We start from the raw sequence: 27,954 nt of genomic DNA, 5'->3' as shown, positions 1-27,954 counted from the left end.
ACTTCATACCTATCTAGGATTTTTTTTCAAACTTTTTATATTTCTAAATGATCTCACTAACTACAGCTTTATACTTTTAATGGTTGATAATCTTCTGTCATGCAGATGAATCATAATACCAAATCCATTTTTAGACATTTAAATTGTTTTCAAGTTGAAACTAATAGAAACTACTGTGGTTCATCTTTAATCACGTAGCTTTTTGTTTTCATTAAATAATTTCTTTAAAAAAAAATTTCTTTAAATTTGTAGAAATACAGGGGCGCCTGGGTGGCGCAGTCGGTTAAGCGTTCGACTTCAGCCAGGTCACGATCTCGCGGTCCGTGAGTTCGAGCCCCGCGTCAGGCTCTGGGCTGATGGCTCAGAGTCTGGAGCCTGTTTCCGATTCTGTGTCTCCCTCTCTCTCTGCCCCTCCCCTGTTCATGCTCTGTCTCTCTCTGTCCCAAAAATAAATAAATGTTGAAAAAAAATTAAAAAAAAAAATTTGTAGAAATACAGGGTGCCTGGGTGGCTCAGTTAGTTAAGGATCTGACTCTTGGTTTTGGCTCGGGTCATGATCTCACGGTTCAAAAGATTGAGCCTTACGTTGATCTGTCCCGTGCTATCAGCACAGAGCCTGCTTGGGATTCTCTCTCTCCCTCTCTCTCTCTCTCTGCCCCTCCCCTGCTCACATTCTGTCTCACTCTCTCTCAAAATAAATAAATAGACTTTAAAAAATTGTAGAAATATAAGAAGTAAAAAGATACAAATACTTTGTCTGTACTGCTTTTTTTTCTAAAAAAGTTATACCAATATATAATATTACCAACTTATGTAAAATGGTAACTCACAGGTCTGAAAAAAAAAACCTTTATGGAGATGCAATATACATGCCATACAATTCACTCATGTAAAATGTACAATTTGGGACGCCTGGGTGGCTCAGTTGGTTGAACGTCTGACTTTGGCCTAGGTCATGATCTCACAGTTCGTGAGTTCAAGCCCCACGTCAGGCTCTGTGCTGACAGCTCGGAGCCTGGAACCTGCTTCAGATTCTGTGTCTCCCTCTCTCTGCCCCTCCCCCACTCATGCTCTGTCTCTCTCTCTCTCTCTCTGTCTCTCTCTGTCAAAAATGTATAAACATTAAAGATAAATAAATTAAATAAAATGTACAACTCAACAGTTTCTGCTGTATTCACACAGATGTGTAACTATCACCACAATCAATTTTCAAACAGTTCATTATCCCCTCTAAAAATACCATTCTTACTGGCAATCACTCACCATTTCTCAATTCTCTCCAGCCCTACGTAACCACTAAATTACCTTCTGCCTCTACAGATTTGCCTGCCTGGACATTTCCATAAAAATTGAATCATTCAATATGTGATTTTGTAACTGGCTTCTTTCACTTAGCATAATGTTTTCAAGATTTACCCTTTTTTTGCCAAATAATGTTCCATTATATACATATAGTACATTTTTAGATCTATTCACAAGTAGATGGACATTTGGGTTGTTTCTACCTTTTGGCTATTATTAATAATTCTGCTATGAACATTCATGTACAAGTTTTTGTGTGGACATATGTTTTCATTCCTCTTGAATATAAACCTAAAGTGGATCTGCTGGGTCGTATTGTAATTCTATATTTAACCTTTTGAGAAAATGTACCAGATTGTTTTCCAAAGCTGTTGTACCATTTTACATCCCCACCAGCAATGTATGAGAGTTCCAATTTCTCCACATCCTTGCCAACATTTGTATTATCTGCCTTTTGGACTTTAGCCATCTTAGTAGATATTAAGTGGTATTTCATTGTGGTTTTGGTTTGCATTTCACAAAGTTCTTTAAAATTGTTTTCATATTTTAAATGACCTGTATAAGATTGAAAACATTTTACAACATATATTAAAAAAAAAAACAAAAAACCAAACAGTGTAATTTATAGAGGACATATGCAAAGCACCATGGAAAACACAGAAATGAAACCGTTCTGGGGCACCTGGGTGGCTCAGTTGGTTAAGCTTCTGACTACAGCTCAGGTCATGATCTCACGGTTTGTGAGTTCAAGTCTTGCATCGGGCTCTGTTCTGACAGCTCAGAGCCTGGAGCTTGCTTTGGATTCTGTGCCTCCCTCTCTCTCTGCCACTCCCCTGTTCATACTCTGTCTCTCTCTCTCTCAAAAATAAATAAACGTTAAAAATTTTTTAAAAAAATAAATGAAACAGTTCATAGAATGGAAGGGAAATATGCCATCAGAAATAAATATAAAGTAAGAAATGGCATACCATAAAAAAGTTTAAAACTAACATTTGATAGCCGTTTATAATTACCTAGTACTTATTCACATGTATATCTCATTTACTCTAAATAATTATTATCTTAGGTGCTATACAAAGACAACTATAAGAAAATGTAGAGGAGCTGTCTCTAGAACTTCATTAAGGTTGATAAAAATATACTGTATGCCCGAGGCATTAAAAGTTATTTTAATGTAGAAAATTTTAGTCGATCAAAAATAGTGACAAGTTGTCTCTGTCTTCACTGATAACAAATAGAAAATGGCTGAAGGAATACCAGAAGGATTTTAATTGAGATTTAATAATTTTAAAATAAAAGATGTGTTAGTCATTAGAATGCCTTGATTTGCACTTATAAAAATCTATTCTGAATATAATTAACCATTAAAATCAAAAAGAGAAGAGAAGTGGGGTGCCTGGGTGGCTCGGTTGGGCATCTGGTTTCAACTCAGGTCTTGATCTCATGGTTCTTGGGTTTGAGCCCCGTGTCATGCTCTGCTCGGACAGCTCAGAGCCTGGAGCCTGCCTCAGATCCTCTGTCTTCTCCCTCTCTCTCTGCCCCTCCCCCGCTTGTTCGTTTTCTCTCTCTCTCTCTCTCTCTCTGTCTCAAAAATAAATAAATAAACTTACAAAAAAAAAAGGAGAGAAGAGAAGTGTGAGGGACTATGGGTGCATATCTTAATGATTTTTTAATGTTTATTTTTGAGAGAGAGACAGAGTGTGAGCAGGGAGGACAAAGAGAGATACAGAATTTGAAGCTCCAGGCTCTGAGCTGTCGGCACAGAGTCTGACACGGGGCTCGAACTCAGTAACTGTGAGATCATGACCTGAGCCGAAGTCAGATGCTTAACTGATTGAGCCAACAGGCATCCCTAATGATGTTTTTTGGAGTGTGTGAGAGAATAACTCTTCTCAGAAAGTGATGTTTCTGTTCTATTAATAAAGAATTTTACTTTTTTTAATTAAACAGTATTCTATGGCCATTATAGAAAAATAGGGAGAGATTTATAAGTATAGGGAAAAAAAAACCTTCCATCATCATGGCGCACAGAAAAATTACTGTTAAAATATACATTTCTGTCTAATTTTTTTTACCTTGCCTAAATAAACTTTGTATACTCATGAAAATACATAATATTTGGCTTAACAGGTATAAACCTTTCCCCATATTTTTAAATATTTTATAAAATTATTTTAATTATTATGAACTATTCTGTCCAAAGAACGGGCCATCCATTCACTATCATTTACCTAATTTTGGACATTTGGCTTATTTATAATTGTTCAGTGTTTTAATAATGTAACAAACATTTTTGCATAATAGTATGTTTGCAGTTTTAAAGAATTATTTGGCAGTGGATTCCTAGGAGAACAATTACAGTGTCAAAAGTATGTCACTATACATACTATACAGTGTCTCTATATTTTAATATGAAGTTGTTCCTCTAAATTTTACTCATCTCCCAACGACGGAGTATCCATGCACTGATTTTATTTATTTATTAATTTATTTATTCAGCAAATATTCAGTGGGAACTTGCTATGTCCAGGTACCACGTGAAGTGCTGTAGCTAACTTAGGGAACGTGATAGGTTACGTATTTTCAAGGTTTAATCTTTCTGATTTGATGGGGTCACAAGCCTGATTAGAATAATCAGAGACATTAACAAGTATTTTAGTACATTTGCTACTAAATCGAGTACCCATCTTTATCTTGAATAAGGCCTTGAAGCATACTCTAGACTGACTATGGATCTTTCCCTTCTTGACTTGGGGGGTAAGGAATGGATTGCAAATGATTTCAAGTTATGACAAGTTTGCTAGGTTGTTTGGTTTCTTCTTGGGTTAATTATAGGTCTTGGTGCATTAGACTGGATAACTCTTTCCCTTTTCTGGGAAAAGATTGATTGTCTGAAGGATTCATATTGGGAGGCAGAGTGGTAATCAATATTGTAGGCTGAGGTCACTGACAGGGGCCAGAGACAATAATGTGTGAAATTTAGGATGAATTGCATTTTGGGTTTTGTCTGGATTTACTAAGACAGGGGAGTTGTTTGGGCAAATGCTGCTTCTTTGGAGTCTCTTTGAAGTGACCATCTAATGAATCAAGGAAAGGGCAGTTAAATACCTCTCAGTGAGAACATCAAAAGAGGAGCAGGATATAGTTACATGTCAGGAGCCAAGGGCTATCAGTTGACCTTTCTTAAGAGTGGGGAGAGGAATTTGGATGGTTGGGAAGTTTTTGTTATATATGACCTTTTTTATCCTTTCGCCTTTTTTTCTTCTTTTTCTATCTTTAGTGTCTCTAGGCCTGTCCTTGCTTAATCATTCAATGGCAGAGTTAGGGAATTAGAAAATAAAAGCAATGTTTTATTAATGACAAAGACTCAAGTGTCTTCCAAGAGGTAATCTCATAATTTCATCACTCAATATATCTTTTCTTGAAGGGCAAGGTAAGAAAGATAATCTCACTCTCTTATAAAAAGGCCTTTGAAGTCATCTCCTTCTCTCTTGTATGCCATTATCTCCTTTCTCTACTTGTGGGAATTAAGAGATACATAGCTGATTCATACTTACTGAGTGTTTCAGCATATCTTTTAGCCTTATGTGGTTTCCTCCCCTCCACCAAAACTTTTGCAAAGGCAGCAACTGTTTAGTTATCTGATTGAGTTTCATATCTCTTCTGTTTTCTTGTTACATTGATGAAGATGCCAGTGAGTAAGAACTGCCAAAGAATGAGCAGACAAAAGAAGAATCAGAGGGCTTAGTTAAAGGATGGCAAAAACATGTCACACACCCTGCCACTCCTCCCTCCTGTGTCAGCAAAGGCATTGCGAATCAATCATAAGACTCTTTCCCACTGAGCCTGAACATGGCTTCAGAATTCTTGCCAATGCTGCGTTCTAACCATTCAATCCCGGTAACATAGCATCCAAGCTGAAACCTAATTTATATCTATTTAAACCTAACTTCGTCTGAGACTAAGTAATTTACATAGTTCCAGGTAAGTATTACAGATAAAATACTTCAGAGGGAAATGTGGGAAGAGGGGCAGCCAAGAGAAGACTTCTTGGCTGAAAGGATATTTTAGCAGAAACCTGAGTGATATGAAGAAATCAGCCATGTGATGATCAGAGAGACAGAATTCCGATAGAGGAAACACCAATGTAAATGCCAGAGGAAGGAGTGAAGTTGTTTTGCACATAGAACAGCAAGAAAGTTGAGGTGGCAGGAATGCATGAAGTTAGTAAGGGAGAGAGCAGGAGATGGAGAGAAGGAGGTAGACAGGGTCAGTTTAGGTGAGGTTCTTTAAGGCCAGGAATTGCCTTTTTATTTTATTTTATTTTATTTTATTTTATTTTATTTTATTTTATTTTATTTTATTTTATTTTATTTTATGTATTTATTTTTTTTTAACTAGGATAGAAAGCCATTGCAGGGTTTTGATCTGAGGAATGGTGTGAGATTTTTACAAGATCCCATGGATGCTTTTGGAGAACATTATAGGGGATAGGCATGGAAGAAGGGAGAAGAGCTGAAAGATATTATTTCAGTTGGTCAGATCAGAGTAGATGGTGGCTTAGACAGGGTGTTAGCAATATGCCAAGTGGTCAGGTTTGGGATACTATTTGGTGGTAGAGCAAAATCATCTTATTGATAAAATGTATGTGGAATGCAGGAGAAAGAGAGGACCCAACGATGAAGCACGTTTTAAATCTTAGAAACAGAGTGAAAATTGATGGAAGGTTGAGGATGTAAGGTTAGGAAAACCAAGAGTTTGGGAGGCATGACAGCCATGCAGTGAGCAGTCAGTGCCTGCATGAGACTGGAGAGAAGTCCGGGTGGAGGTATAAACGTGGAAGTCACTAGAATTTAGATGGTATTTAAAACTTTGAGATTGAATGAGGTGACCAAGGAAGTGAGTAAAGATGGAGAAGAGAAAGGGGCCCAGGGCAGATCTGGGGGGAGGACTGAAGCATTTAGAGCCATGGTTCTCTGCTAGGTAACACTTGGCAATATCTGGAGACATTTTTAATTGTCACGACTGTCTGGTGAGGAAGAAGAGGTGTTCCCGGTAAGTAGTGCCTAGAGGCCAGAGATGCTGCTAAACACCCTACAATGCACAGAATATCCTTCCACAACAAAGAATCATCTAGCACCACCCCCTCCCCCCCAGCACCCACCTCCCCCTGTGTAAGCAGTACTAAGATTAAGAACACTGATTTAGAAGTAGGGAGACCAAGGAGCCTGCAGGGTGACCAAGGAGTGAACAGTGAACTAGGAGGAAAACTTCCAGAGTGTTGAGGATGTGGTTTCTAGAAAGGAATCTCAAGGAAAATAAAAGTGTGTTCAACTCTGCCTGATGCTACCGAGAGGTTCCATGGAATGAGGATTGAGACTTAGCCACTGGATTTGAAGATTTGGAAATGCTTCCATAGGATTTTAGATTTCTTTCAAGGCTAATAGATTCATACAATGAGATTTAGAAATTTTTCTAAAACTGAGTACATGTTAAACAAAGCTGCCCCCCACCTTTTTGTGTTAAGCCATAGAGGCAAGGCCAAATGAAATTTGTGGTATTCTCATTGCTTAGCCTTTTTGTGTTTGTTAAGCACTGATGTAAACTAATGGACTCTGGAAGAAAAAGAAGAGAAAGTAAATAGTATTTATTGAAAGAGAAAACAGGACGTAATTGTCAGTCTCTAGGTATCCCAATATTATGTAAGAAAACGCAAATTTAGTCAAGATTCCCTGTTTATCCACCTAATTGCAGGGCCATAAACTGTACTGTCTTTCCCCCATTCATTACTCATTTCCAGTCATTCTTGACTTTAGCCAGCATTTCAGCCACTTTGAATTTTTCTTGGGGGAGTGGGGTCCCCAAGAAAGTCCAGAATAGATAGCATTATGAGAGTCTTCTGCTAACCTGCTAACCTTCAGACTCCTCTCATATCTGACTGAATCCCCAGTGATTCTGTTTCCCTTTAATAGGATAAATCATGTTACCTATTAATCATAACCCCACCTTCTCCCCTCCCCCGCCCCCTTTTTTTTTTTTTTGCCTCTTTCTGGCAGGAAGAGCTCAAAATGACCCAGAGAAAGTCTCTAATTCTGGAGGGGACCCCTGCATCCCACGCCTGCCCAATGGGAGCACATCCTGAGCATCCAGAGCACCTACAGCATCTGGCCTAGAATTGGTAGAACCAGAATAAAAATATCTAATGTTAGCACCTCAATTTTTGGTCCTTTGTATCCAGGAAGTGAAAAAGATACCATCATTTATTGGTCCTCAGGTCAGAGCATGTGCTTCCTGTTTGAGACTGTCTAGGAGCTTACAAAATGCCATCTCCCAGGACAGCCCCACCATCTTTGAGAACCCTTGAGGAGGGTCAGTCTACCTTCTGCTTGCCATGGAAGCCATCACAATGAGATTTCAACATTCTTCTTGCTTTTTCTTTTAATGGTGCAAATAGTAAGATTCAAATTAACAATGTTTTAACAATATAAATGTTTTTTTAATTTCTATGAAGAAAACAACATCATATCCCTTCAACAAGGTAGCATCTTTACTAATTTACATCAAATTGTCTTTTTCTCCTTTATTATTTTCTCTTCTCAGTTAATTCAGACTATCCTTGACTCCATCTCAAATCACAAAATTATTTTAGGATCAAATTAGCTGGATTTCATTGCTGCAGGAATAAATTGATACATATTACCAGTTTCCCTAGTAAATGTATTTTCATTTCCCTTCATTCTCAATGGTTGGAGCCATCTTGGGTATAACTCCTGTTTTAATTGTGTTGAATCCTCTGGTATGTCATTTCCCCCTAACCTCGTACTAGGGTGGTTGTTGTGGCTTTCCCTCTACATCTTTCTCATTCATAGATAGAACTGTCATTTCAAATAAAGGAAGAGAAAAGAAATTATTTGGTGCTTTCATTCATTAGCATCAACTCACTGCAGTGGATCATACTACTATTTTAAGTGACAGATTGTGAAAATTTGGCAAGGAAGTCCACTTCTGTGTATATAAACAAAATGTAAACCCACAGTAAAACTCTTACTCCTGAAATACTTATCCGTGGAATACAATTCAGCCAGTCTTCTTTGCTCTTTCAGAAGTCATTCCTGACACTCTTGTTCTTATTTATAATTTTTCAGCAATGCTAGACTCAAAAATTCCTATTCTATTATTTGTTTGGTGGAATCATTCCAGAGAAATGAACTCGAATATAGTGATAAGTTATTTTTGACTGAAAAATATATAATGAATTCAGGTCTATTCTTAGTATAGATTTAGCTCACTTTATGGATCAGTTGCTTTCCTGAAAGATTTGCTTATGAAGTTACTTTTCTTTTAGTAAATTGATTTTTCTACTGACATGCATTTTAAATCAGAGCTGTGTTTTTCTGGTAAGACAATAGCCCCAGGACATAGTAAAATCACATTTGAGTTAATAGCAATCCCCTCAGGAAAAAGGCAATTTCCAGATAGTGATAAAATGCTAAAAACAAGTCATTAAATTGAACATGATTAGGGTTAATTTTATGTTTGACCATATACATTCACAGCATAAAGGATTATACTGTAATTAGCTGAACAAAACATTCTGAAAAGATCCTGACTTTTCTCATCTTCTATATGAAAACATGAAACTCATTTTGGTGGCTTAGGGGTTTTGTTGTTGTTTTGTTTTGTTTTATTTTGTTTTGTTTTGTTTTGTTTTGTTTGGGGGCATATTATAGTTTGAAGGGTGAATGAGAAACAACAAAAATATTTCCAAATGAATACAACAGAATGTGAACCATCCACTGAACTTGAAAGGAAACCCTTTGGAGAAATGGAATTCTTTGCTGTTTTTCCTTTTGGCCGTCCACAGTGTCTAATTCAGCACCGAACCAAGAGGAATAATTTTAAGAGCAAGGGTCTATATGGTGCTTATGGCATTTAGTTTCTCATATTTTCATAAATCATACTTTTATGGACATCTTATTATTTTTTTAATGTTTTTATTTATTTTTGAGACACAGACAGAGCATAAGCAGGGGAGGAGCAGAGAGAGAGGGAGACACAGAATTTGAAGCAGACTCCAGGCTCTGAGCTGTCAGCACAGAGCCTGACACGGGGCTTGAACTCACGGACTGGGAGATCATGACCTGAGCTGATGTCGGACGCTTAACTGACTGAGCCACCCAGGCGCCTCCTGATGGACATCTTATAATATCTCTTTATAATAGATCTTGAATAACAAAATGATTATTCTAGGATAGATGCACACAAGCCAATTTTCATCGGTTAAAGGATAGGAACATGTGTAACCTTTTAGAAGGTTAGAAAGCAACTTCTTTTTTTAGTTAAATTTTTTTGGAGAGAAAGTGGGCAGGTTAGGGACAGAGAGAAGGAGAGAGAGAGAGAATCTCAAGCAGGCTCCAAGCTCAGCACGGAGCAAGATGTGGGGCTCCATGCAGGGCTCCACATCATCACCATGAGACCACAATCTCAGCTGAAATCAGAAGTGAGACATTTAACCAGCCGAGCCACCTAGGCGCCCCCAAACTTCTTGCGTAAAGAGCCCAATAGTAAGTATTTTTGACTTTGCAGGCCATAATGGGTCTGCTGCTGCTTTTCTTCCTCCTCCTCTCCCACCCTCACTCTTTACCCCTCCCCTTTATACTTCCGCTTTTTTGAAAATGAAAACTGCAGGGGCCCCTGGGTGGCTCCGTCAGTTAAGTACCCAACTCTTGATTTCTGCTCAGGTCATAATCTCACACTTTCATGAGTCCGAGCCCCATGTCATGCTCTGAGTTGACAGCGCAGAACCTGCCTGAGATTTCCTCTCTCTCTCTGTCTGCCCTTCCCTGGCTCACACTCTCACTTTCTCAAAAATAAATAATAAAAATAAAAAATAAACTTTAAAAATGAAAAGCTGCAAAAACCATTCTTAGCTCAGAGGCTATGCAAAAATAGCCTGTGTACTGTTTTCAGCCATTGGGCCGTTAACTGTCAACCCCTATTTCAGATATATATTCCCAAATAGTTCTGCAAGGGTATATTCCAATTCACTCTTTTACCAGGAATCCTGGAGAGTATTTGTTTCATAGTAGCTTCTTTCTATCCTTTTAATATTAATATGAGGACATTCATTCTATACTCTTTGTTCTATAATGTTTTTCAAAGTATATAGCTTTAGATTTACTACTGTTTTGTTTTTTGACTATGGAAGCTTAATACTCTAGATCTAGTTCAACCATATTCTATGAAAGACACTCACTCTGTAAGGCACTGAAATCAAATACATGTATCTCTAATGCATGAGAGCCTAAAAATGTGCAAGTTGCACTCTTAGCTTCCTAATGAAACCATGACCATGTTTTCTAGTAGAAGCATTTCTCCTTAGGGTGCTAAGATTCAAACCCAGTAAGCCCAAGGTTGCAAGGATAGGAAGCAAAAATTATGCAAGTGATTTATTAAGTTTAATAGTGTGAGGGCTAGTTTACCTTTGGTTCCCAGACCTATATGTTCTGAGAGGAATGGCACCATATTCTTCCTACTGGTTGAAAGCATACACTGTGATTCTCAGGGTAATTGCAGAGATTTGTGCCACCATCAAAGATTTGAAAGATGCAGGGATGCTGATTTATACCATACTCCCATTTAAATTCTCTTTTGGCTAGTGAGAAAACAGATGGCTTTTAGAGAACGACTGGATTCTTGTAAATGTAATTACATGGGAAGCAATTTGCAAGCGCTGTTTCAGATATGGTATACTTACTGAATATATCAACATAGCCTCTGGGAGCTAATATGCATTTATTGATTTAGAAAGTCCTTTATTTTCATGCCAATCAATTCCTCTTCATCTGCAAGGGACAGCAGTATACCATTATTGTCTTTAAGGCAATGACAATTTACCTTTTCTCTATTGTAATATAATCTGAAAAGAGTCTGATCGTTTTGATTTCTCTCAAAAGGTTACACTGGCCCATTATATTGCTGCTGTTATTCTAACTGGTATGGTGAGCATCAGGTAGCAAGCACCCAAGATGCTTTAGTAATACACAGACATGCTACAGGGTAGGAAATAAACACCATTCCTGATACCAATTACTCTATCAGTCAGAGTCCTGGGAGAAAATAGATGGTACATTCAAAAGGGATTACAGAACTGAAAATAACTTAATGAAGAGATTATGTCCAGACCAATTAAGAAAGCCAGCTTGGGTTTGAGAGGTTCCCAGAAACTAGCAAGAGCAAAAAGCCATTACTAGCCCTAGGCCAGAAGAGGGAAAGGGCGGGACAGTATTACAGGAAGCTAGTAAGGATTGGAGCATGGAAGAGGGTTATGTAGCAAGAGATGTGGTTGCCGAAGATGGTAGCCAGCACCAAAATCTTGATACAGTAGGTATGGAGTGACACAACCCCTTTCGTCTTTGGCTCTCTGCTTTCTTGCTTTTTGTGTTAGATGTTCTACTCAGCTGTCTTGTGATCACTGGTTGTCTGTACATGTTTAAGGTCTGGGGACTAAAAATCTGACTGGAAGCTCTGAGTGCCTGTGAAAGGGTATTTATTGCATTGGATATTCACTGTAGAGTGATCTGGGACAGCAGTTTATGGAGGAACTGAAGGCAGTGTCAATATCTCCAGGTTCTTTCTCTAGAGCTAGTCTTATTTCTTCCAAAATAATGTTCCAGTACCTGTCTACCATAGAGACTAAAAGTGTTCTGGAAGCCTAATGGGGCAACAAAGGCTAAGACTTCAGCATTTAGCATTCAAGAAGAAGATGGTTACTGAGTCCTCTGTTTTCTGTGAGTTGACCATACATCAACTGTGCCTGATATCCCCTAGTCCCGGAAATAAATAAGATGTTGACTAGTATGGAAGAAGAGCCATCACTCAGTGTTAAGTAAGGCTATAAGTTTTCCTCTGATCACTGCTTTAGCTACATCTCAAAGATTTTCTAATTTCCCTTATGATTCTTCTGTAAACTATAAAGTAATTTTTGAAGTATGGAGTCTAATTTCCAAATATTTGGGATTTTCTAGATAGTTTTCTGTTACCGGTATCAGAATTTAATTCCATGTATTAGCAAACGTATTTTTTATGATATTGATCATAAAATTTATTTTCAGATTTATTAAGACTTCTTCTTTGGCCCAGTATGTGGACAATTTTGATAAATTCCATATGCACTTGAAAAGAATATATATTCTGTAGTTATTAGATAGTGTATCTCATAAATATCAATTAGGTAAAATTGGTAATAATGTTTAGTTCTTCTATATTCCTACTGCTTTTCTCTCAGCCTGTTCTATTAACTACAAAGACAAGAGTATTGAAATCTCCAAATATGGGGTGCCTGGATGGCTTAGTCAATTAAGTGTCTGACTCTGGCTCAGGTCATGATATGGTCCATGAGTTTGAGCCCCACATTGGACTCTCTGCTGTCAGTGCAGAGCCTGCTTCAGATCCTCTGCCCATCTCTCTATGCCCCTTCCCAACTTGTTCTCTCTCTCTCTCTCTTTGTCTCTCTCTCTCTCTCTCTCTCTCTCTCTCTCTCTCTCTCAAAATAAAGAAATAAAGGGGAGCCTGGGTGGTCAGTCAGTTAGGCGTCTGACTTTGCCTCAGGTCATGATCTCTCCGTGAGTTCGGGCCCTGCCTCGGGCTCTGTGCTGACAGCTCAGAGCCTGGAGCCTGTTTCAAATTCTGTGTCTCCCTCTCTCTGACCCTCCCCTGTTCATGCTCTGTCTTTCTCTGTCTCAAAAATAAATAAATGTTAAAAACAAAAATTAAAAAAAAAAAAACTTAAAAAAGAGAACCCCCCAAGTATAATTGTGTGTGACACACACACACACACACACACACACACACACACACACATATACACACAAAACTATCAGAACTGATAGTTCTGATAGTTTTGCTTATGTATTTTGAAGTTCTGTTACCAACTTGTTACCAAACAAATTTAAGACTGCTATTTCTTTCTAATAAAGTACTCCTTTATCATTATGAAACTTCTTTCTTTATCCCTGGTAACATAACTCATTTCAAAGTTTATTTTTGTCTGATATTAGTATAGCCACTCAAGCTTTCTGTGATTAATGTTTGTATGTATAACTTTTTCTATCCTTCTACTGTTAACCTATTTATACTTCTATATTTAAAATGAGTTTCTTGTAGATAGCATATAGTTGATTCTTACTTTTTTACCCAGTCTGATAAACTCTGACTTTAAATTGGAGTTTTTAGGTGATTTACATTAAAAAAATTTTTTTTAACGTTTATTAATTTTTGAGAGAAAGAGCAGGGGAGGGGCAGAGAGAGAGGGAGACACAGAATCTGAAGCAGGCTCCAGGCTCTGAAGCAGGCTCCAGGCTCTGAGCTGTCAGCACAGAGCCTGAGGCAGGGCTTGGACTCCAGAACCTTGAGATCTTACTTGAGCAGAAGTCAGTTGCTTAATCCACTGAGCCACCCAGGCACCCAAGGTGATTTACATTTAATATAACTACCAGTATAATTGAGTTTTAATCTAACTTCCATTTGTTTTTTGTTCCATTTTACGTAATTTTCTATCTTCTTTTGGATCGAGTACTTTCTAGGATTCCATATCATATCTACTGTTGGAGATACCATTTTTAAAAACTGGTAATTCTACAATTTATAATATGCAACTTTAATTTATCACAATCTATTTTAAATTATACTGCTTCACATACATGACTGACTTCTTACAACAAAATGTTTCCATTTCTCCTTCTTTGACGTTGTGCTATTATTGTCAGCATCTCGTATCTACGTATGTTATAAACCACACAATATATTATTTTTACTTCAGTTAATTATATTTTTAAACAATTTCAATAATGAGAAAACCGTGTTGTGTATTAACTCATATGTTTATCATTTTTGGTGTTTTCCAAATTTTCTTCTGATTTTTTTCTTCTGATTTTTTTCCTTTGCCGGGAAAATATTAACACTACTTGTGGCCTAAGTCAGTTGAAAATGAATTGTGCAGCTTTTAATTGTCTGAAAAAGTCTTTATTTTCCTTTCATTTTGGAAGATATTTTCTCTGGAAGTCAAATTCTAAGTTGACTTTTTAAGTCTCTTATCTTTCAGGACTTTAAAGTTGTCATTCCATTGTCTTCTGGCATCATGTTCAGACAAGAAGTCTTTAATTATTCTTTCCTTTGGTTTTCTATATAATATTCTTATTTTCTCTGACTGCTTTTATAATATTCTTTTATCAGTGGTTTTCAGCAATGTCACTTATTATGGTTTTCTTTATGTGTATTCTCCTTAAAAGTTTGTACTTTTTATCAAATTTTTTGAAACTTTCAGCCAGTATTTCTTTAACTATTTTCTGTCTCTCCTAGACCCCTGCTTCTAATTTTACATGTTAGACTGCTTGACAATATCCCATAGGTCACTGGGCCCTATTAATTTTAGTCTAGAAGTCAGTCACCTTTTCACTGTAAGCCCGAGGAATTCCCAGGCTCACTTCACTTGTTGTACCTCTTTTGAGGATTATAGTCCTCCACTGCTTACTCTCAAATACCTAAAAATAGTTGTTTTCTGTATTTTGTTTCGTTTTGAGTCATTTATGATAGGAGGTTAATGCTAGGCTCTGGGTTCAGAACCCAGTTTTCCTACTTACTGCACGACCCTCGGTAAAGTTAACTTCTCTATTTCATTACTTGTCTCATCTTTAAAATGGGATTACTTTAAACCGACCTTGCATGATTATTGTGAAGATTCTCAATAATGTGTAATGTATGTAAAGTGTGTGACACATAGTAAATGTCCCATACGAAGGACATTACTCAAGCTGTCAGCACAGAGCCGGAACTCACAGACCTTGAGATCATGACCTGAGCCGAAGTCGGAGGCTTGACCCACTGAGCCACCCTGGTGGCCCAGCATCAGAAAAGTCTTGATCAGCCCTGAAGGATCAGCATGTTTTCTCCTTTTGATAATTTAAGTGAAATAACCAAATGCTTTTTCATTCTTGCTTTGTTTGCCAAGACATTCAAAGTCCTATTGTGTTCTTAATCTCTTAAATGTTTACCCTTAATTTGGCATCTGTGCCTTTTTTTTTCCATCTCAGTCTTATTATGTATCTTCACGTTTTGTGACTCCTGAGATTATTTCGTTTTAGAAAGAGATTTAAAAAAAAAATTATTCATTATATATTTTATAATCCAAGCCTTAGTATTTTATAGTTGTTGTTGTTTTTTTTTACATGCCCCTCAGATGTTAAGACAATTAGTAATTATGTCCTATCTCTTCAAGAGTTGGGTTCCTCATTGCTGTAACCATTCTTATAATAACTGGAACAATGTGACATAAAACAGAAAAATGTGATTCAAATTTCATTCTCGTTCTTCATTTCAATAGTAGTTTTTGTTAAAAAGCAAGTCTATTCCTTACGATCAAACATACCAAAATGGGTTGATAACTCAGGCATTTGAAGTACCAGCATTTAATTTCCTTAGCATTTACTATCTGAGAATGCACTGTCTCCGGGAATACTACAAACTTCCAAATGTGATCTTTTCTTGATCTCTTCTGCACCAAACCTTGTTTAGAAGCATCTGTTCCTACCTTCTTCTATCCATTCTAAAGCAAAGTGACTCAGCATTATTTGTGCTACTTTAAATACACACCCCTGTTTTTCAGGTATTAAAATATTCAGTATAACTAATAGCCACAAATGAGTTTCCTGACTTCAGCAATGTTTGTCTCTCATCTAACATCGGTATTCTTTGCAGGAAAAGATCATAGAATTTAGTGTAATAATAATCATGGGCATATATATTTATATACCTCCTTAAAATGCTACATGATTTAAAGCAATGCCTATAAATAGTTTCATTCATGGCCCTAGGCACATGTGTTTGACTTTAGGGATGATGTGTCATTGGATGTCTATGAAATGCCCTGAGGAGCTTCTCTTTTGGGAGATGATCAGCCACTTAACTTGGAGCTTTTGCATTTGATGACGTGAATTCTATTTTTAGGACTTAAGCAGATTTGGGATTTGCTGCATTGGAGTGCTACTGTGAATCCTTATGAGCATAATTTTTCTTTATCTTTCTGGACAGAAAAAAAAAAACAAAACAAAAAACAACAAACAAACAAACAAAAAGCCCTTAACATGAGTATGTGATGTTTAATGTACCCTCTGAATACAGGTTTCTTTTCTTAAAGCAGGGATTTTTTGCATCCCCAATCAGTCTGTCACCCCCAGCCCAGGTCAAGTTTCCTAGAAGAAAACAGTTTTGAACACAGCTCACTATTGGGCCTGTTATTATTATTTTTGTTTTATTAATGAGGAAGTAAAGATTCAGGGGGTTTAGTAATGCCACTAAGTTCAAACAGTTAGTAAAGGTCACAGTCAGAATTTGACACCAGCTGTCAAACCATTCGCATCTACTTCTTACTCAAACCCCAATATTTGAATCTGTGGATCAGCAATAATGTCCTTCTCTAAATAACATAAAAGATTTCCCTGGAGCCTGGATTTTAGCTTTGCCTTGTCACTAGGTGGGTATGTTGGAGAGATCACAATCTTCCTGGGTTTCAGTTTCCTCAAGTGTAAAATGAGCAGAGAGGAGATATACAAGATCCCTTCTAATTCTGAATTCTATTTCATTTCTTTTGAATTTAAGCATAACTTTAGAAATTCAGACATTGCATTTGTTTGATGGATATGGATGCTTTCCTCAAAGATTCTGAAATTGATACAGCCTACTGCCCATTCCTTCCTACTTCCTGATCTGCCCGCAGCCTTCCCCTGCCTTTGTCCACCTTTCATCTCCACCTGTCTGCTCTTGCTTGTATATTCTCCCTCCGTGTACTTCTCATCAGGAGAGTTAGAGGCTGGGATGGATAGATAAGGTGCTCTCTCAGAATTATAGCTACCTATCTGCTTAGTGACATTGTATCATTGAACATCATAAGAAATGAAAATGGGGCAGTGGGATTGGGAAGTGTTGATCTCACATTGACAGATACCAGCCACGAGACTATATTTTTGCCAAAGCTCTGTCTTCCTAGATAAAGGCATGAATAATTACACACAGGCCTACACCCTCTTTACAAGTACTTAACGATGTCACTTTCCATTAGCTACACATCTAGATTGCTGTCTCTCTTGCTTGTAAGTACATGTTTGAATAACATAACGGAAGACAACCTGTCTACCTTTACATATCAGTTCTGATATTCACGGTTGAGGAAACTTCACCTCTTTGAATTTATTTTAAGTCAAGTATGATGGATGGCCTTGGGAACTGTAGCATAGGAACAAAAACTCATGAGAGTCTTAGGCTAAGGTTTTTTCCCCCCGCTTCTCCTTTTGGAAGCATATAACCACTTCATCACTGCTGTCAAGTGAGGGCTCAGTGTGACAGGAAAATTGAAGGAGGAAGGCTGAAAGGCACTGTGATTTTGTTCCTTAGGGACTTTTGTCCAGTTCTGATGATATGATATGTTTTCAAACTTCTCTTTGGAAGTGGATTTATATATCTATTATATACACACATATATTCATACTCTTTAGATAATTAAAGACAATACCAGCTAAATAAGGTTAATTTTTCTTTTTTTATGTGTTTTTTTTTTACTTATTTTTGAGACAGAGAGAAAGCACGAGCTGGGGAGGGACAGAGAGAGAGGGAGACAGGAACCAAAGCGGACAGTAGAGAGCCCGATGCGGGGCTCAAATTCATGAACGATGAGATCATGAACTGAACTGAAGTCAGATGCTTAGCTGACAGAGCCACCCAGGCGCCCCAGGTTAATTTTTCTAATGAGATGTAGTTTGTGTGTGAATCTTGGTATGAATGAGGAAATGGATATGCCATGAATTTTTGCTTGATTTTCTAAAAACCTGATATATTGAATAATTGTTTTTAGTAGGAATTACAAAATATATATTGTAGTCATTAAGCCCTCTCAGCTGAAATGGTTTAAAGTTTTTAACAGATATAGTGCTTCTGGTGGGGACAGATGATACTCTATTGTGCAGCTATTTCAGTAAATAAACCCCAAATCTCAATGGCTCGCAGCAACTATTTATTGTTCTCATTAATCGTCCTAAGAGTTGGTTGGCCGAAGTTCACTTGATCTGATCTGGGTTGGTTCCAGGCAGCAGGACTATGTCTGGGTCTTCTCTGTGTGTCTAATTTGGGCTCCCTAGCATGTGCTTATCTCATGCTGATGGCAGAATATAGAGCAAGAGGGGAGAACATGAAATGCCTCTTAAGGCCTTGACTCAGCATTTGCATCTTGTACCATTGCCCACATTCAATTGGCTAACGCAAGTCACAAGGCCAGGTCCAACATCCATGTACCAGGGCAAATATACAACGTCTATGCCAATGGGTGGAGCTACAAAGGCAACCAGAAAAGGCCTTGGGTGCATAATTGTAATGTGGGGAGGAACTGAAGAAGTGGGAACAATAACCCAATGTACCTCGGGTAGGGACACTTACTCCATTTTGGAAAGATGAGCTATGGAGACTGCTTCCAGTTTTAAATGGCATATTACCTTTCCTTTCTGTCTGCTTCTATTGTGTTGATAATTGACAGCAAAACCCCAGTCTGATGTTGTAGGTTAGCATCAGGAAGTGCAGCTCATCATTTGAATGGTTGGGAAAAGCACAGACTTTCAAAGTGGTCCCAAGGTAAGTTGCCCTTCCTGTACTGTGACTGTGCTCTATGTTGTATTAACAGCGGTCAGCTGTAGAATTAACCTGTGTGCATGTGCGGTTCATCAAGCTGTTGAAATGTCTTTGAGAAACAAAACAGCCAGTAAATATTGATTAAAACACAGACTTATAATATGCACATGGAAGGGAAAGACATAATTGAGTTGAGGAGACTGTTTTAAGCTTTTTGCAAAACATCCAATGAACATCTAACACCTCAAAATCTACTTGTGTCATAAAATAAGATGACATTTGACTATTTGACGTAATATACTTACCTAATTTCAGGTAATTTTTCTCTCTTTATTACATTTATTCAGTTGAAGAGAGTAATGTGGCCACTACCAATTTCAATCAATATGGACATGTGCTTTATTTTTGACTGTTCAGAAAACTTGTGTTGGTATTATTAAACCTCTCTCTTCAAAGACTTACTCTGTAAGTTTGTCATGTCCTTTCTAATGGTGAATTTGTCATTTGCACCTATTTTGTCAGACTTTTGAGAATAACAGTTTTGTTACTTATTTCTGCCCTTGGTCCTTTCCTGTCGTCCTGATCTTGACCAAAATTACTATGTGTCACCTTTATAGCTTGTGCATTTCCTCCTTAGGGATATTGTCTGGTTAGATATTAGACATTAAAAAATTGGCTTTTTAAAAATTATCTCCAAAACGAAATTATTTTTCATTGTTTGTGCCTAAACTTGATGTTGTCTATCCTCTGCATAGAGAGTGAATTGGGCTGCACTGCGCACCTTAATGAAGCGTTGGTTAGCCACTGCAGGGTGTGGGAGTGTGTTTGTGTGTGCATCTGCATTTTATCAAGGACACTGTGTCCATCATGCTATCATGGGACTTTATCGCTCTCTTATACCTAAATGATGAACTTCCAGTCACCAGACAATGTGCCTTTGATGACGTGGCTGTCTTGCCTTAGATATTGCATATTATGTTGTTTGTGATGTACGTATTATGTTTTATGGTGTTTTATTAATCTGTGTAAACTTTATCCAAAGTCATCAGCTATCCTCCCCTCCCCCAAAAAAATGAAAAGTGGAGGGATTTTAAAAGAGGGATGTGATTAGTAATTAACACATTTCAGAGTACACCAATAAATTTAAAGAGGTTGATTTCCTCTTACTTGCCAGGTTTAAACAGAAATATTCTAGGATAGGGATGAGCCGTATAAACGGAAGTTAAATGGAGCTTTAATCTCTCCATCTGGTAAAGCACAGCCAGCACTACCTTCCTCTCAGGGTCACTATAAGGATAAAGGGGAGGGAGGTGCTTAGCAGAGTGCTCCTCTCTGAGGTTCTTTTAGGCAGTAGCCCTTTTCTGTGACTTCTGAGAGGAGTGGGGACACTCTGCAGCACGTGAGGCCCTAAGCAAAAGCCCAGGAGATGGTCTGTCTAGAGAGTAGGTTGCAAGGGGCATGTGGAAAGGGTGAGGCCGGGTGAAGAAAAAGACCCTCTTTCTAAATGAAGGAAGAGCCTGGTTATGCCTTTCCAGTCACCCTGTGTCTGCAGAGGAGATGCCTGAGGTCTTGAATTCTTATTTTCTTGGTAGCTACAGAAAAGTGTTTTGTCAACAGTCTGCCAGAGGGCAACCGTAGAGACACTGTGACCTGTGCCACCTTCCCCTTTGACGTGTGATTGGAAACCAACCAACTGAACAAGCAAACAAAAAGCGAAACCTTGGCTGTTTTCAAATTTTCTTTCTTCTAAAATTCTACCTTAATGTAAAGGATAAGTGTGTTATCCCACAGTCCTTTTGCTAGCCAACTTAGTCTCAGCTCAAGTAACTTGTACGTCAGGTTTTCAGTATGGCAGAAGTGGTTGGCTGGCTTTGGGCCACTATCAAAGAGACATTATTACAAGAATTATATGTAATATATACCCCATCATATACCCAGTAGTGATCTCTGTTGCCTAGTACACTGAGCCTAAACCCTTCTGCCTAGTTGCTTAATATTTTGCCAAGGTTGCTCACTAGGAGTTAAGAGAGGCCTAGGAACTTGAGAGCTGTGTGAGACTTTAGAGGTGATCTAATCTAGTGTTTTCCAAATTATGTTCCAGTGGAGTACTAGAGACTTCCAACATGCTTAACAGGTATCCTTTAAATGGATTCTGTGGTCAAATGAGTTTGGAAAACACCATCACCCAGAGCTAAGCTCTTTTACTAAAGGGTGTTTCAAGGTCTTTAATATGGTAACATGAACTGTGGCTCCAAGGGATACAGCATGCAGCTTTTCTCACACCATTTGACCCTGAAGCCCTTTTGTTGTACAACATGTATTGCCATTTCAAGAATGCCAGGCAGTAGCCATATAGTCTAGTTATTAAGAGCCTGACTTCTGGTGTTTAACTGCCTGGGTTCAATACCTGGCTTTACCATTTATTGACCTTATGATCTTGAGCAAACTGCTTACTCTCTTTTGTGCTTCAGTTTCCCTGTCTAAAATGCGAGCACAAATTCTACCTGCCTATAGCGTTACTTTAAAAGTTAAAGAACAGAACTGAAAACAGTACCTGGCACATCCTTGACTATTACCATCCTAACGTAGTTTAAGTAAAAACAAGCTTAATACCCTCATTCCAGAGCTGAGGAAAGTGAGTCCCAAATAGTTCACTCATGCAGTGTCACTCATTCAACAAGTGACCAAGTGCCAGTATGCATCACACATGATATTTCTGTCCCCAGAAATAAAGGCGAACATGGGGCAGTTCCTGTTCCATAAGAACACCCACACTAGTGACTAGTGACTTGGCTCAGATAACACCTTTTAGTAGTGAAACCAACAACTCAGGCCATCCGACTTCTGTCCCTCCCTCTCATCCTCCAACTCTGTTCTGAAAGAGAATGATCTGTATGGCCTGGATTGGTAAGCAAGGATAGTGACCATAGAGAATAGCCAATAGACTTCTCTTTTTAAATTGGATATGAGGGCAAATGTTTTAAATTCTTTGTTAGTGGTGATCCAGAAAGAGCAATCGAGACAGGCACTTTTGGAAGAAAGCAAACTCTAAAAACACACCCTAGAAAGGAATGTAGGAGGTAGTATGAAATGGCCCATATATGAGACCCCAGATATGGCTGGCTTGGTGTTTTTCTTGCCACTGTGTCACTGATGGTCTTCTCTGGTTTTGTCTAGGCATCTCCTCCGAGGGCTTCCCCCGGGACTGTTTCAATGAGCAGACAGCAAGTAGAGACCTTCCCAACAGGGATGGAAGTGCATGGTTCCTGGGCTATAGAGCAGGACCAGCCTGTCCATTTCTGCTCCACGAGGAAAGGGAGAAGCCAAACAAAAGCGAACTGTACTTGGATCTCCATGTAAGTAGAAATCTTTGTGCTTGAGCTGTGATCTTTGCGGTCAACAGAGATGTGTTTAATGGCAATTGTGTTTGTAAAACTGCTGAAGCTGCATTTTGTGGGGAGGTCATTATCTAAAAATCAGCCCATGGCAGAAAACAAATATACCTCAGTGTCTGAAATTTGTGCACCAGAAAGTGACTGTGTTTAGTGTCTACCTGAATGTTTTCAGAGTGCTCTCCTCATATCAGCTTTGCCTTGTTGTGGGAGTACCTGTTTGCTGCTTGCCACCTGTTAATATCATTTTTCTAAAAAGTTGAGAACATGTGTTAGCCAACTGATAGGCTCTGGAATCTCCAGAGCAATGCCAACAGCCTGTCTTCCGGACACATTCTAAACCTTTCTTTCTCTCCAGGTGCTCCGTTAACAGGTGAACAAAGCAGTAGGCTGGGTTTTAGCTCCTTCCACGTTGTAGATGGCCTGATAGAATGACCAGACTGTCATGATTGTCACCACATTTCTCTACCTCTCAGTTTCTTTTCAGAGATGGGATGAACATTAGGAATCCAAGAAAGGCCTTTCTTTCTTTCTTTCCTTCTTTTTTCTCCCTTTCTTCCTTTCTTCCCCTCCCTCTTCCTTTCTTCCTCTTCCTCTTCCTCTTCCCTTTTTTCCCATTAATTTTAATGCCCATTGGCAAGCTCGTGTCCTTGATTCCTTTTGATACCTTCCAGTTCATTATGTTCAGGCCCAGAAGAGAAAGCCCAGTGAACCTTGTGCTTTTCATAATTATAGTCGCATAGTCACTGGGTGCCACTTTAGAAAAGCATTTGACATCCCAGTTATTGTAAAAGGAGGTTTGGAATGAAGTTGAAAGATGAAAAATCTACAACCTTTTGTGAGATGAGATGGAAATTTGTAATGTTTTTGGTTTTGTCTCCCTACCTTCCAAAGTTAGGTTGTGCATCTTGAGATGTGGTCAATGAAAGCAGTGTAACAGTGACATCTATTGGTCAGATTACTCTAAATTGCATTTGCTGCTACCTGAGGCTTGGGGTCTAAAGGTGTTGCAATGGATTTGTGTGTGTGTGTGTGTGTGTGTGTGTGTGTGTGTGTGTGTGTGTGTGTGTTTCAGAGTTTTTATTTATTTAAGTAATCTCTACACCCAGCATGGGGCTTGAACTCACAACCCTGAGACCAAGAGTCACACACTCCTCTGACGGAGCCAGGCAGGTGCCCCTGAAATAGATTTTGAAACATCTGTGTTTTTAAAAAAATGTTTATCCGTTTTTTATAAACATATTGGCTAAACTATGTATTTCTGGTTTATTTAATTTTACTTATTTCAATTATGAAAATCATACACAATCCTTTTAGAAAATTTGAACTATGTACTAAAATTGAAAGAAAAGAAATAACCCATAATTTCAGCAGTCAAGGATACCAACTGTTAAAATTTGATAAATTTTCTTTGTATTTTTCAGAGAAAAATATGGCTTTTTTTAAATGAGAGATTTTTTTAACCTACAAGCGTAGATTTTATGTTTCCTCCGTTTTTTCTTTCCTTTTTTTCTCTATCAATTACTCTTACATTGCTCATCCATATTGTTACATATCGTTTCTAGATGTATTTTATTTATTTATTTATTTTTTCAACGTTTTTCTATTTTTGGGACAGAGAGAGACAGAGCATGAACGGGGGAGGGTCAGAGAGAGAGGGAGACACAGAATCGGAAACAGGCTCCAGGCTCCGAGCCATCAGCCCAGAGCCTGACGCGGGGCTCGAACTCACGGACCGCGAGATCGTGACCTGGCTGAAGTCGGACGCTTAACCGACTGCGCCGCCCAGGCGCCCCTCTAGATGTATTTTAAATGAATGTTCTACATTCTCATACTCTACCAATGTATTCTAAATCTGAAATTTTTTTTAAAAATCGTTTCTCTATTATTTGATGTTAACGTTGTTTTCAATTGTAGAATAGTCCACAATTTGGAAATAGATGGCACTACCCAACATATAATTTTTCCTATACCTCTTCTCCTCCCACCAATATTAAGGACCGTTTCCTTAAGATAAACTTGGGATTATTATTTGTAAATACAAGTAAATTTAGGCTTGTGATTCATATCACTGCCTAAAAAAGGTCTTTTTCCTAAACCAGGCTTTAATGGCTTGTATATTTACATATTTATAATATTTATGCATTTATGCATTTATAAATATATATATCATATATGATATAAAATTATATTGGTATATAAATAATTACATAAACATATGATAAAATATATAAATATTCATGTTTCTTAGTTTTCCATTAATTATAATTTTTAAAAATTGGTCTGCTTTCTTTAGATTGTTTTCCACGTCAGTGGTTTTTACACCTTGGGCCCTAAGGCTTCTCACCTCCAAGCCCTCTACCCTCTTCAGACAGTACAATTTAACTCCTATGTTTTGTTTATTTTATCCTTATTATTTTTTAATGTTGATATTGTAAGTAAGATTTCCATTTGAAGGGGTTCTACTCAGTAAAGGTTTTGATCACCACACCTGCTGGCAAGGAGGTCTTTCCTCTGGGAGGCTTTCAACAGTAAGGTCAGGGAGGCATGTATTGCTGTGTGATACTTGGATCAGTTTTAAATGTTAGACAGGACTGCTCTGTTTTCAGTTCTGGAACTGATTTGCAGAATTAGCATCAGGAAGTTACTTTCCTCAGCCTTTTTCTATAGGTAGGCTGCTTCTCATTAGTATGCAGAGGTGATAGCTAAAACATTTAATTGGTGGGACTTTGACACCCAGAAATCACAATGGCCACTGGCATTAGGGCTGGAGCTACAATTAAATTCTTTAAGTTCTCTTATGTAGCCATGAATTAATTTTGTTGTTGTTGTTATTGTGTAGAGCCAGAATGGAAATATTATCTTGGGCTTTGGGGACCATATAGTCTCTGTTGTAACTACTCAATTCTTATGACAAAACAGCCATAGAGAATATGAATGAGTGAGTTTATGCTCCAATAAATGTTTATAGATGCTGAAATTTGAAATTCAGATAATGTTCACATGTCAAGAAACATTCATCTTTTGATTTTTTTTCCCCCCACCATTTAAAAATAAAAAGATCACTCTTAGCTTATGAGTCATTCAAAAACAGGCAGTGGGTCAGATTTGCAATTTGCCAATCTCTGCTCTAGCCCAAGAGATTGAGATCTCCTTCATTTCCACTCTCAGCTCAACCGCTCACCAGCTATGGGATTGTGGGCACTTGCTTACCTTCAGTTTCTTAATCAACTGTGTTTTGACAGAATGGAGAAGAGTAGGAACAGATGAAACAAAGAGTCTTTTAGCTATAATATTAAATTTCCTGATTCTGTTATAGGAGCGTAAGTCAACCCAAGCAATACCAATATGTGGTAAACGGGATTTATGTATGTATGTATGTATTTATTTATTTATTCATTCATTCATTCATTCATTCATATGTTTATTTATTTTTGTGACAGAGAGAGAGACAGAGAATGAGCGAGGGAGGAGCAGAGAGAGGGAGACACAGAATCAGAAGCAGGCTCCAGGTTCTAAGTTGTCAGCACAGAGTCCGACGCAGAGCTCGAACTCACAGACCGCATTATCATGACCTGAGCCCGGAGTCAGATGCTCAACCAACTGAGCCACCCGGGCGCCCCAAATGGGAATTATTTAAAGAAAACAAATAGATCTTAATATGCTCAATGCGAAATCTTTGTCCTAATAGGTGGAACCATGTCACAACTCACGTTGCAAGACCAAAATTTGTAGTCTCCTAACTCTATTTGAAGGCTCATAGGACATTTTGTGTCTCCAGTACTATCCTTCCCTTCTCCCCGAGTTTTATTGATGTATCTTGACATATAATATTGTATAAGTTTCAGGTGTAAAACATAATGATTTGATAGAAGTATAGGGGCGCCTGGGTGGCTCACTCGGTTAAGCAGCCGACTTTGGCTCAGGTCATGATTTCATGGTCCGTGAGTTCGAGCCCCGCGTCGGGCTCTGTGCTGACAGCTCAGAGCCTGGAGCCTGTTTCAGATTCTGTGTCTCCCTCTCTCTGACCCTCCCCTGTTCATGCTCTGTCTCTGTCTGTCTCAAAAATAAATAAACGTTAAAAAAATTTTTTTAAAAAGTATATATTATGAAATTATTACTGTAACAAGTTTCGTTAACATCACCTCACACAGTTGCACATTTTTTTTAATTAAAAAAATTTTTTTAACATTTATTCACTTCTGAGAGACAGAGAGAGACAGTGTGAGTGGGAGAGGGGCAGAGAGAGAGGGAGACAGAGAATTGGAAGCAGGCTCCAGGCTCTGAGCTGTCAGCACAGAGCCCGATGCAGGGCTCAAACTCACGAACCGTGAGATCATGACTTGAGCCAAACTCGGACGCTTAACTGACTGAGCCACCCAGGTGCCCCAACACATTTTTTTTTCTTGTGATGAAAACTTTAAGATCTATTCTCTTTGCAGCTTTCAAATATGCAATACGGTATTGTTAACTCTAGTCACGATGCTGTACATTACATACTCAGAATTGATTAATCTTTTAACTGGAAGTCTGTATGTTGTGACCACCTTTATCTATTCCCTGCCTCTGGCAATCTGTTCTCTGTTTCTGTGAGTTTGTTTTTTTGTTTTTTTGTTTTTTGTTTTGTTTTTGTTCTGCATATAAGTAAGAACATAAGGTATTTGTCTTTCTGGTCTTATCTCATTTAGCCTAATGCCCTCCGGGCCCATCCTTATTGTCCCATGCCATGTTCATCTTTTAGTTACTGAACTGTGGGAAAATACAGAGGTTCCTTTGGGGAATGGCAGGAGGGGAGTGAGGCTGGCGTAGAGTAGACACTAGGTAAGCTCAGGGTACCATCTATTTACCAACCAGTATGTATTTCAATGTGTGAACATCCAGTGCTGCTGTCTTAGTGTCACTTGGCTGAATGTCAACCAGACTGCTGTGCAGAGAGGTTCTGTTGGGTGATTAACTTCTAGTCCCGCTTATACAAATTCTGTGGACCATTCTGGTTGGTCTGCGAAACTCCTGAAAGACTAAACTCAACACGCAGTCAGCTCTACTTTTGGGTCATGAGGTAGCTTAATATTGTATAGGACATACTTATAGTGAAAAAATGTTTGTTTTTTTGTCTGAAATTCAAATTTAACTGGTTGTCCGATGTTTTGTTTACTGGATCAAGCAACCCTAGGTATCAATTTGGGGGCAGCATCCAAATGCACCAAATGTGTGAATTGCTCTGGTGAATTGCATCTGTATATGATAAACCCTTGGTCATCCCAGAGTGCCCATTTAGAGTATGAATATTATAAAGTTAGCCTTTTAAAGGGCAGTATCTTATATACCACCAAACTAGGAGCTATCATCAGCCATGTTCCTCAGTTTTTGGTATACCTTGAACCAGATGTGTCAAAGGCAACTGATTATGGACAGACTAGAGAGTAAATGGGGTCTAACTTCTTACAGTGAGTGAAGTTTCTCAAAGATTCCATTTGAGAGGAATGTTCATTGATGAAGTTTTGGGGTGATGGCGGGGTTGAGAGCTGATGGCCAAGAAATAATTCTTAAACACATCTTTGGTGCAAAAAGGTGATTTTATTAAAGCATG

The 27,954-nt window shown here is 38.3% G+C and overlaps 1 protein-coding gene across 1 annotated transcript in view; it reads left to right on the top strand.

Moving 5' to 3' along the window:
- Nucleotides 1-27,954, top strand: part of FMN1 (formin 1) — a 422,489-nt gene that overhangs the window by 93,811 nt on the left and 300,724 nt on the right. Inside the window, exon 4 of the mRNA XM_047863846.1 lies at nucleotides 22,150-22,328. Within this exon, the coding sequence (XP_047719802.1) occupies nucleotides 22,150-22,328 (179 nt within the window). The remainder of the gene's footprint in view (nucleotides 1-22,149; nucleotides 22,329-27,954) is intronic.

The sequence above is a fragment of the Prionailurus viverrinus genome, chromosome B3, assembly GCF_022837055.1.
Source record: "Prionailurus viverrinus isolate Anna chromosome B3, UM_Priviv_1.0, whole genome shotgun sequence".
In the NCBI taxonomy this organism is placed as follows: Eukaryota; Metazoa; Chordata; class Mammalia; order Carnivora; family Felidae; genus Prionailurus; species Prionailurus viverrinus.
Note: the sequence above shows the minus strand (reverse complement) of the source record. Positions and strands in the feature narration are given on the sequence as shown.